At 45.0% G+C, this 12,232-nt stretch overlaps 1 protein-coding gene across 4 annotated transcripts in view; it reads right to left on the bottom strand.

Annotated features, from left to right (window-relative positions):
- The window catches only part of Mthfd1l (methylenetetrahydrofolate dehydrogenase (NADP+ dependent) 1 like), a 202,896-nt gene that overhangs the window by 62,472 nt on the left and 128,192 nt on the right, over window positions 1-12,232 (bottom strand). For all 4 annotated transcript variants that reach the window (XM_085842593.1, XM_021173653.2, XM_021173654.2 and 1 more), the window contains exons 25-26: window positions 8,493-8,600; window positions 5,272-5,424 (exon numbers count right to left, since the gene is read on the bottom strand). In XM_085842593.1, coding sequence (XP_085698719.1) covers window positions 5,272-5,424; window positions 8,493-8,600 — 261 coding nt within the window. The remainder of the gene's footprint in view (window positions 1-5,271; window positions 5,425-8,492; window positions 8,601-12,232) is intronic.

The following is a 12,232-nucleotide window of genomic DNA, read 5'->3' as shown; positions in this document are numbered from 1 at the left end:
AAGGTGTTTTGTGGAAACTTTTGTGAAGCAGGTTGAGAGTTTCTCCATTGAACTATGAGGCAGGAGAGCAGGGGAGAGGGGTGTAGGTGATTTTGCAGGAAGTACATTGTGTGTGAGCTCCCCCGATGGACAACCTGGGTTGGTGGAGTTCACCGCTTTACTATGGTTTGTACGTCTCACTTAGAGCACAGCTTGGGGAGTGTTTGATTTTCTCACTGTGTAAATAAAAGTCTATCTCTGGAAAATGCCACAAGCTGTCCCTCCGATTGAAATCTACAAGGTCTGAGTGACTTCACCTTCGCGGTGGGCAGTGGAATTTAGACAGCGCTTGGCTAACCATGCATCCTGAAGTGGAGGGGCTGGCGGGTGGGGATGCACCCCAGCAAGCTGAAAGAAATTCACTGACCTGAATCAGCCCAGCAGGCAGCTCTACATTCAGTACATACTTAGAGAGCAAGGAGGGAAAACAGAGGGAGTTCAACGGAACGTGAGAAAGAACAAACCGGCAATGCCTCTGGAGGGTGAGGCCCGGGTTTGCTGTGTTTACTCCGCAACCCCTGCACCAGGTCCAGTAAATCTCCACCCAGTGTCATCTGGGTATGACGTCATTGATTCCCCCATTGGCTCTGGCAGCTTCCTGCTTTCTGGGGCTCAGCTAAGGCAATGACGTCAGGGGTGCACCCGGTAGCCTTGCGGTGCGGCCAGATCAGGTCACCCATAGGAGAGACAAAAGCCATAGCAAGTTGAAGCTGATTTTTTTTTTTTTTTTCGAGACAGGTTTTCTCTGTATAGCCCTGGCTGTCCTGGAACTCACTTTGTGGGCCAGGCTGGCCTCAAACCCAGAAATCCTCCTGCCTCTGCCTCCTGAGTGCTGGGATTAAAGGCGTGCGCAACCACCGCGCAGCACGAAGCTTTTGTTCCTGAGACTTCCACTTTGGGGTAGGTCCAGCCTTGGCTCCTCCCCACAAGGAGAGAATAAAAGAGTGTGCACGCGCATATAGGATACTCTTTTAGGATCTTGTAAGGATTCTCCTTAGGCAGGTCGCAGAGGGAATGGACTAGAAGACAGAAGGAACCAGATGGACAGCCACTGGGTGTCACGGATGTCCCTGCCTCAGTGTATGCCTTCCTCATGAGTCTTTGGGACAGATTCCCAGCAGCTCTTAGAGATGCCCTATATGGTGCTAACTACCCCATAAATACCACTAGATGGCTCAATCTGTTCTGGATGAATTGTAAGATTGTTAAATAAAGCCCAAGATTCCAGTCAAGATTATCACAAAAACCCCCAGCCCTGCAGGACGTGGTGGAGCACGCCTTTAATCCCAGCACTCGGGAGGCAGAGGCAGGCAGATTTCTGGGTTGGACGCCAGCCTGGTCTACAAAGTGAGTTCCAGGACAGTCAAGGCTACACAGAGAAACCCTGTCTCAAAAAAAACAACAAACAAACAAACAAACAAACAAACAAACAAAAAACCCCAAACCAACAACAACAAAAAAAACCCCCAGCCCTGTACGTCATAAACCCCACAGTGCTTAAAAAAAAAAAGAATTCAGTCTAGGCATAGTAACTCATACAACGGCAGCATTTAGAAGGCAGAGGAACTGTGAGCTCAAGACTAGCCTGGGCTGTATAGGGAGACCCACTAACCAGCCAAGAAAGCCACCTAGAAAGAACTCCCACTGTAAATTCCTTTGGAGTCTTTTGTTCGAAGCCTCGATGTGATATCAAAGAAAAACAGTCACAGAAAAAGCCAACTTCACATGGACATCTGTTAAGAATTCAAGCTTGGTTGGATACCTCTCCATGCTGTTTTGGAAATGTGTAACTGCTTAGGAAAGCTCTTTGAGAAGAAAGAAGTCCTTTGCCCCCCTCTCCACCCCAACACCGAATGTAAGAAGAGCACGGGACCAGGGAGAAATCTCTTGGTTTCCTCCCTTTACATAAACACGGCACAGATTCAAACACACCACCTTCAGAGAACATGTCTCTCAGGGCCACGTCAGCTCCTTCCCCTTGCTTGAACGCAGCACGCCACCTGCAGAACATGACCAGCAGCCCAAACAGGCAAGACCGAGACCTGGGGTCAGATCCCACACGCTGGGAAACTGATTCTCCTGAAAGTGTTTGGCCCAAGTTAAATATTGTTCTAAGTGCTTATGGTTTATCATTTCCCCACTTATCATATTTTTCATGTTATAAAAGTGATATACGCTGCTTCACACTAACGGTTTGGTGTGGTCTTTCTGGTCCTTTCTCTAAGGAATTTATGTTCCAACATTACTTCACATATATGGCTTACAGAGTAAATAATATTTCATGCCAAGTAATTAAACAGGCTTTGTAAATAATTAAAGGCTGAACCAATGTGATAGGACAGAGAACACCTGATATATATATCATGAATCTCTTTCATCATGAGGTTATTTTTTGAAAAGTTATACAGGCTCTTGGGTTTATTGGCTATTATAAATCACCAGCTCCAAGGAATAGAGTAGTTTATAAAATTTGAGGTTAGGAAAATTATAAGAAAATATTTGCTCCTTTTGCCCCTGCTCAAAAAAAAAATGCATTTGGCAAATGATTTCTTAGGAAAAGAGGCACTGAGGTGTGCACTATACCAGTTGACAATCTTTTATTACTTCATAATTTTCAATAATATGTTGGGGAGAATATGTATATGTAATGTCATCCCAAAGAAGCAGGGGCACATAGGAGTAAGTTCCTTACATTCTTTTACAATAATTAATTTGGGGTATGGGTGTGTGCGTGCATGTGTGGCGTTCTGTGGAAAATTTCTAGGAACAGGGTCTTTCTTCCTACCATATGGGTCCTTGGGATTAAACTCATGTTGTTAGGCTTGGTAGCAAGCATCTCTATCCACTGAGCCATCTTGCCAGCCCAGGAATGCATTTTTACATAGGAACAAAGAAAGTGACTATAGAAAGAAATACTTGGCTACCCTCACACATCCAGAAAGTCTTCACGGTGAGCGGAGGGGTTTCTATAAAAAAGTGTGGGGAGGTGAAATGGGCCAGAGAAGCCTCCACACTGGCCGTACACTGGCCATTAGAAAGTGTTAATCGGCACCAATTAAAGCAATTACCAAACAGAATGTGATGTGACAGCTCAGCCACAAAAGTACATGCGACAGCGAGGCCAGGAAGGAAGGACGTTCAGGTAAGTGTCCAGCAGCTAATACCCAGAAGGGACGAGGAGGGGACGCCTTTCTAGCATTTTTCCATGTGATTTCCCAACACCAGTCAAGCTGAACCCAGTTACTACTCACGGGTGGACTGGCTTATGCTGGAATTCTTTGTTTTCAAGACTTATGCAGCAGCAGAGGTACAGAAGGGCTATCTGCCCCCCTTCAGGACACACCAAGAGGGGACCTGCCCCTGTGTTCTAAAGCTCACAGTGTTCTGTCCATGTTGGACATTATTTACCAGAGTCTCTGTACCAGAAACCCACAGGGAGGTAAGGGACCCCGTTCTTCCCCATGCATGCTGGAGGTACTATTAATGACTTGCTGAATAAGAGAATGAATGAATGAATGAATGAATTCTATTGAAGTATGGAGAACGGTTCTGATTGTGGACGTCAGGGAGTTGGGACTGGGGGTTGGCCTTGTATCTCAGATGCCTGATAGCAATTGAATGTGGAATGATTAAGCATAACATTGATTCATCCAACTAGAATTTTCCCACCTGCAGGGGTCAGTTCCCCCAGTGTCATCCCGCCCCCACCCCCCATTCCTTCTCCTTAGTCATCCCACCAGGAAGTTACCACAACGTCTCTCAAAGGCGTGATGAATGCTTGATGCATTCCGGCAGTCTGTGGTAGGGCCCAGAGTGCAGTCAAAGAAAGTAAATTCCACCCTTATTAGGAGATCCTGGCCTCCTGGGGGAATTTGCCCAGCTTGCATATGGCTTCCTGCACTGTCACAGAGAGCAGGCCAGTCACTGCCTCCAAGTGACAATGTCCTGCCTTCCTGGACCCCCTTTACTTAGGCCTCACTTCCTTCCTGATTCCTCAGGCCTGATTGCGGGCAGGCAGGGACACTCCCTCTGTCCCTGAGAGTGGCCACAGGAGGAATTTCCGAGTTGAGATAATGTCACTGATGGCTCACTCCAGGAAACCCTGTGAGCGGCTGCTGCTGCTCCAGGGCTGTTCCATGCATTCATTTATTACAGGTCATAAGTCAGAGAGCCAGGCCCAGGAACAGGCTGGGGGAAAAGAGTCCACGCTGATTTTGCAGGACAGCTTTGGTCTTAGCCTGGCCATGGAGGTGGGGGATGGGAGATTCACCACAGGACCATCTTCCTGGCTTCATCTAAGTTTCTAAGAGACTTATTTCCTATGTCCCCACAACCTTTCAAATGAGCTGACACTAGACTCAATTCCGTCTACCAATCAGCTTCTTCCCTATGTTCAGGGTCACAAGGTCTCTCTCTCTCTCTCTCTCTCTCTCTCTCTCTCTCTCTCTCTCACACACACACACACAAAGACAAGGTCTCATTATATAGAGCAGGGACTCGGTATGTAGATTAGACTGATTAGCCTCAGACTCACAGGGGTCTGTCTGCCTCTGTCTCCTCAATACTGGGATTAACGGTGTACACCACTGGCTTTTTCTAATACTTTACTTAATAATAGTGCGACTCCCGAAAGCCACTACACTAAAATGTTTCCTTTTATGTTTGAATGTGAAATGTCCCCACTTGACAATTTTATATGATTTCATACTTTTCAATAACATGTTGTGAAGAAGATGTATGTGTAATGTCATCCCAAAGGGACACACAAGATGTGTTGAAGAAGGAAACAGAGGGTGGGCCACTGATTCCCCCTCACCCCTGGGGTAGCTGTTAGGGTCCTGGCGACTGTGAGCAGCCAGCCCCAACTTGCCCATAGAAGTACAATATAGTCACTCTGAGTTGCGGCAATGTGAGACAGTTGGTGAAGTCGGTCACTGGGCCACACTGCTGCTGAGTCAACAGACAGATCTCGAGACCACTCACTCTCTTCTCTCTCCCAGAAGGAAATTCACTTTATGCTTCTGTGGCTCCTGAACACATGATCTGAAAATAGAAGGGCCTGGCCCGAGATGGCAGAGGTGTATTTTCACCCTGTTATTGGTGGAAGAATGCTTAAGAAAACCAGCAAATATTGTAAATTCCATCCTGCTGTGAGATTCGTAGAGCTGGCAGAGCGTGAATAAGACGTGACAGCAACACAAACTGGGATCAGCTTTGAAGTCTGGTACTCACCGTTCCCACCAGAGGATAAATGAACCCAGCCCCTATGCTGGCCCGGACATCACTGATGGGCAGAGTGAAATCCCTCGGCACTCCCTTTTTGTCAGGTTCATGAGAGAGAGAGAGGTGGGTCTTCGCCATGCAAATGGGCAAATTTCCAAAACCCTGCAGGAAGGAAAAGGAATTACTTTCTTTACCATGAGTGCTGGCTTCTTGCACTGGATCTTTGTTTACACCAGCTCTGCTGCAACTGTGTCTGGGCACAGACTCCAGCAGGTGAGGCTAGTGGGCGTGGCTATTTGTTCAGCTAGAATCAGCTAGAAGGAGGACAAGACCTCTGCTCTTAAGGCCATTATTTAGGAGGGTGTGAGGTTTTCTGTTTACTCTGAAGGTTCTCCTAGAGAGGAGGCACTTGCATTGTGTGTGTGTGTGTGTGTGTGTGTGTGTGTGTGTGTAAGCAAGGCTATTTTTAGGCACAGCACTGGACATGCTGTAGAAAGCACTTTCCAAGGCTATTGATATCCAGGAAGGAGAAAGGTAACCAGAACAAGGCTCCTGATGAGGCTCTTAGGGCCATTGTTCTGCCCTTCTTGGGGTCTGCTGGGAAGCAAAGGGCCCTTTGTGCTGGTTTATGAATCATGGCTATTTGATCTGCGATTACATTCTAGGAACTAAGATGAGGTCACTTTTTCAGGCTCTTTTATTTTTAAGGACCAAAGTCTGTGCCTGACCCAGAATTCCAAAGGTGAAAGGGGAGGAAGTCACGTGCAGCATCTTACAAAAAGAACAGTGTCTGGGAAGGATGCTGTAATTACACAGCACATAGTGTTCCTTCAGAGGCCTTACTAATTAATTGCAACCACATACTTGACACTAATGTTTAAGGAATATTCCTGTGGTAGACAGACAGATGACAGAATTAATTGCTTATGATTCAACATACAACTATTTAGAACATTTTAGAGCCGTATCAGTTGTGGGGGTGGGTGGCGGGTACTGTATTCTTGAAATCCCTACTTTTACATACTAATGAGGATTTTGGCTAGGAAAAAACATCACAACTGGCACCTAGAATTTCTGATTTTGTAAAATGAATAAGTACTGAAATAATTCCTATAAAATTATATGCATAGCCTTTGAAAATGTATCATCTCATTGATATATTCTACCATAAACCATATTTCACAATGAAAAAAGACTATTAGAATAAATTATAACATTAAAGAATATAAATTATTACATAAAAATTAAAATATATAACATATTTTATATGTGTTATAATATAAATATATGTTATAATAAGAGATATATAACATGTAAAATATATATTTTACAATTTATATCTAATATATAGTATATAAAATCATATATACTATATCTTATATAGTATATATAATATAAATATATAAATTATATATAGTATATATAATATAAATATATAATTATATAATATACAATGATAAAATATAAAATAAATACTTATTATATCTACTATATATGAATATACTATAAATATATGTGGCTGTGCATGTTTGTAACTCGAGCATGATGGGAGTGGGGTGAGTAGAGACAGGAGGATCCCAAGAGCATGCTGACTAAGTAACCCAGCCAAGACAGTTAACTTTTAGTTCAGTGAGAGACCCTATTTCAAGGCAGTCAGGTAGACCATGATAGTGGAAAGCACGTGGCATGCTTTCTGCATGTCTATGCACACATGCACACACCCGTATGCTCATATATGTGCAAAACACACACTCTCTCACACACACAAAGTAGAAAGAGAGAGCCGGGTGGTGGTGGCGGCAGCGCACGCCTTTAGTTCCAGCACTTGGGAGGCAGAGGCAGGCGGATTTCTGAGTTCAAGGCCAGCCTGGTCTACAAAGTGAGTTCCAGGACAGCCAGGGCTATACAGAGAAACCCTGTCTCAAAAACAAACAAACAACCAAAAAAAAAAAAAAAAAAGAGAGAGAGAGAGAAGCTGGGGCCAGTGTTGAGCCCTGGCTGAGAATGTGAGAGAGGCTTGTAGATCCAGGGCCAGTACAACAGAAAATAGAAACTAACGAGCCATGCCAAAAGAATACAAGTTCAGACTTCAAGAAAAAAACATTCTTTTCTCCAGGGGAGAGGGTGAGTGAGGTCATCCGCCACCACAAACTAGGCAGTCAGGCTTCCCACATTTGGGGACATCGCAGGGTCAGCAAATCCCGGGTGCAATGGGTAAGCCTCGCCTGTGAAAACTGACTTCATGACTGTGGTGCCACCCCTGCCAGATGAGTAGACATTTGGTTTTTTTTTTAGACAGGGTTTCTCTGTGTAGCTCTGGCTGTCCTGGAACCAACTCTGTGGACCAGGCTCGAACTCACAGAGAGATCTGCCTGCCACTGCCTCCTGAGCACTGGGATTAAAGGTCTGAGACACCACTCTGCCCAGTTGAGAAAATGACTTTTATCAGACCGCAGAGAACATTCAACTTGGATAGTATTTAACAAAATATCACACATATTCTACATAGGACAAAGGGGCTGGAGGGGAAAGTCAACAATGTTATTTGTAATGTAGCGATCCTGACATGGAACTGAGATGCTGACTTCTGTGTAGCAAGGGTAAAGCAGGTGGAAGTATTTGCGGCACAGGGACGTTTGGGCTACAGCCCCTCCAGCCCTTGTCCCTGTCTAGAGGTAGAAGATGGTGTAGCCTTCAATCCCTGAGAACAAGGTAATGAACTACCTGCATACAGACCTCACTGAACACTCCCGTTGTGTTCACCTCACTGGTAGCATGCAAGGATTTTTAAGACAGTAGAGCGAAAAGGGCAGTAAAGAATCAAAGGCTGACTCCCCTCTGCACACCAAAGGGACAATTCCCAGTGCTTCTGACTGAGGGATTGGGAGTGCGCATGAACATGGATGACACCCATACCACATACATCAGATACGGATGGAGCCCCGTGGGAAAGTGCTGACCTAGTACAAGAACCAGGCTCTGGGTTCCATCCTCAGCTCTGCAAACCAGAGCCGCATTCATGATCTCGGAGATCAAGGATGCCTGAGTCAGGGAGTAAATGTCTTAATCATGATGGTTTACTTAGCCAAGGCTTCCGATACTTTTTTCTCTGTTGATCCTCTGGCAATTGAGTAGAGCTTCACTAGGAGACGGAACTTAAAATCAAGGTGTGCATTCTGAGATAACAGGGCAGACACCCTGCCTAAGAGGAGTGTGGGGATCTTGTTTACCTGTTGAGTATAGCGATCGATTTTGGACTGTGCCTCAGGAGACAGCTCAATGTCCTTGGCTCCATAGACGGTCTGGGCGATGACTCTTATCTTTTCCACGATGGGAAGCTGGAGAAACACAAAGGGCAACAGAATCATTTGCCTTCAAGTGCTTGAAGATGCGATTCAAAGCTTGGCGAAGTTTTACATTTTTGACTGAAAATTCCCCCACAAGCGTAGTATTCAAAGCTAGCTATCCGTTCTCCCTCGGTCATCCAGGCACTGAAATGCTCACATCAGAAATCAGCTGGCAGGAAGGAAGCTTGTCAACCTAGTTAACCATTTTTATCCATCTCAACATTAAAATAATGATTTATGCGATGCAAAAGCATTCCTAAGAACGGTCGGCTTTCACAGACAGTGATGCGGATACGTTTGGGTGTTACGTCGGAGATGCGGACATTGACTCTCCGGTCACATTAGCTAGCGCTGGGAAATCAGGCAATGTGGGAGAAGCTCTGAGAAGACTAGAGATTAGCAAAGACAACAGCTGTAGTGGTACACTACAGCACCAAAGCCTAGCACTGGGAAGACTGAGGCAGCACTGTAAGGTGTAAGCCAACCTGGGCAACACAGGGAGTCTATCTCACAGAGCCGAACCCCTTAATAACTGCGACAAAACCCCACAAAACAACCCCCCGACTCCTTCCAAACAGAACAACCAATGAATCAACCTAACCAGATAATAACAGAGTGAAGGAAACTAGTAAATCAATGTGTGTGATGCTATCTGGAAAACACTGGACAGGAAACCTAGGTGTGACCCTGCTGTAAGGACAGCATTCCTCATTGTGCAGATGACCCTATAGACCGTACACAGCAAGGGCATATGGTATATTCTACTGGCAGGAGTTACGCAATGATGACATACAAAAACCTAGTTCTTGCTACCTTCCCAACTCTGATAAAGCCACAAACTGCTTAGAATAATCACAGCTTTCAGGACAGCAGATTGTGTTACTGTCAAGTTGTTCTGTGGACTGGAACTTAAATATTGGACATTTAACAAATAAAACAGAAATGAAAATGTAGGTCCCTCCATCCCCACACCGCTGTCGCTGCCACCCACCTCCGGACAGGACCTCACTATGTAGTCCTTGCTGGACTGGTAACTTGCTATGCAGACTATATGTCAAAGCCACAAAGCTCTGCCTGCCTGTGCTTCCTGAGTGCAGGTATGAAAGTCACAAGCCACCATACACAGCAGGTGCATGTATTTGTAAGCTTTCATTGGAGAATACAGAAAGGACCATAAGTGGTGGAGACCAATGCTGTGCGCATGAATGAAGAGACTCAGTGTTATTCACACATTAGCTCTCTATAACTTACTTTATTAGTTTTATGCAATTTCAATGAAAACCCAAGAGCACCTGGGACTCTGGAATGTGACCAACTGGCTATAAAATACATAAGGAAGAGAGAGTCATGGCACAAATCAAGTATCAACAATACTTCAAAACTATATTAGTCAATTTCTCGGATAACAACACAGGAAGAGATGAACTAACACACGGAAGAGATGAATGGACTGGGAAGGGCATCTCCACAGACATGAGGTAGTTATAACAGACAAGGGTCAGTGACCCAGTGGACTTTTGATTAGAAAGAAATAAAACCACACCAGGCCTTCTCCCTGCAAAAAATCTAATATGGGAGAGATTTAAAAACGAAAACTCTAAATATCACAGGATTCTGTCTTCCCAACGGAGGGAAGGATTTCTTAAAGATGGTGACAACAGAAGGTCATAAGGTTGGACATGGGTCATGTATGCCTGCATTCTCAGCACTTGGGAGATTCACAGATAGTCAAGCCTTGACTATTTAGTGAGTTTAAGAATAGCCTAGACTCTATACAGAGAAACCCTGTCTCGAAAAACCAAAAAAGAATAGCCTAGACTACATGAAACCCTGACAATCCACTCACATTTATACCCTCACACCAATGCACACACACATACCAGAATAAGTCACAAAAGAAATGATTTATAGATCCGTAATTTTCCCCTAGGAACTGGAAAGATAGTTTCAGTCAGTGGTTAAGAACCTCTTTCACAGGACCTGGGTTCCATTCCCAGCACCTACATTGCAGCTCACAACTGTCTGTGACTCTAGTCCTAGAGAATCAGACATCCGCTATTGGCCTCTGAAAGCACAGGGCATGCATATGGTACAGAAACATCCATACGTGTTTGGAGAAGCATACGCATAAAATACATAAAATTAAAACAGTTGTTGTTTTTTCCTGAGACAGGGTGACTTAGACTCCCGTGCACTAGGACTATGAGTGTGTATCATCAGACCTAGGAACTTTGGAATTTACAAACATAAAACTTAGAACGGAAAGGGATAAAGGTACATGAGAGAAGATAAAGATTTGGATAGTTTTGTTTGTTTTTGTTTTTTCGAGACAGGGTTTCTCTGTGTAGCCCTGGCTGTCCTGGAACTCACTCTGTAGACCAGGCTGGCCTCGAACTTAGAAATCTGCCTGCCTCTGTCCTCCCAAGTGCTGGGACTAAAGGCGTGTGCCACCACGCCCGGCGATTTGGATAGTTTCAAAGCCAGAAGATTGGTACTAAAAATTTTTGAACGTCAATAAAAAGGTATTTAATAATGGGCAAAAACTAATAACTACATAAAAAATAGTTTCACTTGTAATCAAGAAAATAGCTATTAAAATGACAAAAACCAAAAACCAAAAAACCTAGCTCATGGGCCAGGGACACGGCTGTGTGGTTAAAGAGCTTGCAGTACAAGCTTGAGGACCGAAGTTTGGATCCAGCTCTCACACAATTATGGCTCTGATGCACCAGTGCTGGGGAGGTGGAGACAGGCTCAGTTTATCTGCCAGCTTAGGTAAAGAGCGTGCTGTGCTTTAAACAAGATGGAGGCTGGCAAAATGGCTCAGCAGGTGAAGGAGCTTGCTGCAAAGCCCAACGACAGACCGGAGTTTGATCCTTAGGACCCATGTGGTAGGAGGAGAGAACCATTTATGCAGCCATCTTCTGACTTCCACCCTGTGGTTTGTGTGAAGACACACCAGTGCTGGAAGGTGACAGGAAATACACCCGAGGTCAACTTCTGGCCTTCAGGGGAGCATACATGGGTGAGTGCACCTGTGTGCACGTGTAAGCCCTCTTCCTCCCACCCTCAGCTAAGAAACAAACCACACTGGCCACAAAAATACCAACCCTAATTCCTACTCATCAAATGCCACGTGCAAGGGAAGAGGCAGGAAGTGACGCGTTCTTGCAGCAGTTGGAGGGTTGGGGAGGGCACCAGCTGGCTCATCACTGAGGTAGCCTCTCTTTACTCTGAACAGTCTCTACTGCAAGTCCAACCTTCCCAATACACACCTCAGCAAGAAAAATCCCAGCACTACAGCAATGTAAGGTCTGCCAAGAGACAACCCTGCTTGAGGAGTTTCAGCCTCTGCTTCCTTCTTCCTTCTGGGATTTGCTCATGAAGTCTCTTTCCCTGTCCTCTTCAAACATCAAGCTCTCTGAAGCTCTCAAGTCTATGCCAAAGGCCACCTCTCCCACAAATCCTTTAGGGCAGCGGTTTTCAACCTGTGGGTCATGACCCCATTGGGGGAGGGGTCACGTATCAGATATTTCTTACAAATTATAACAATAGCAGATTACAGGGATGAAATAGTAATGAAATAATTTTATGGCTGACAGTCACCACAACACAAGAAATTG

Source organism: Mus caroli, unplaced genomic scaffold, assembly GCF_978045245.1.
Source record: "Mus caroli unplaced genomic scaffold, Mus_caroli_1 scaffold_9, whole genome shotgun sequence".
In the NCBI taxonomy this organism is placed as follows: Eukaryota; Metazoa; Chordata; class Mammalia; order Rodentia; family Muridae; genus Mus; species Mus caroli.
Note: the sequence above shows the minus strand (reverse complement) of the source record. Positions and strands in the feature narration are given on the sequence as shown.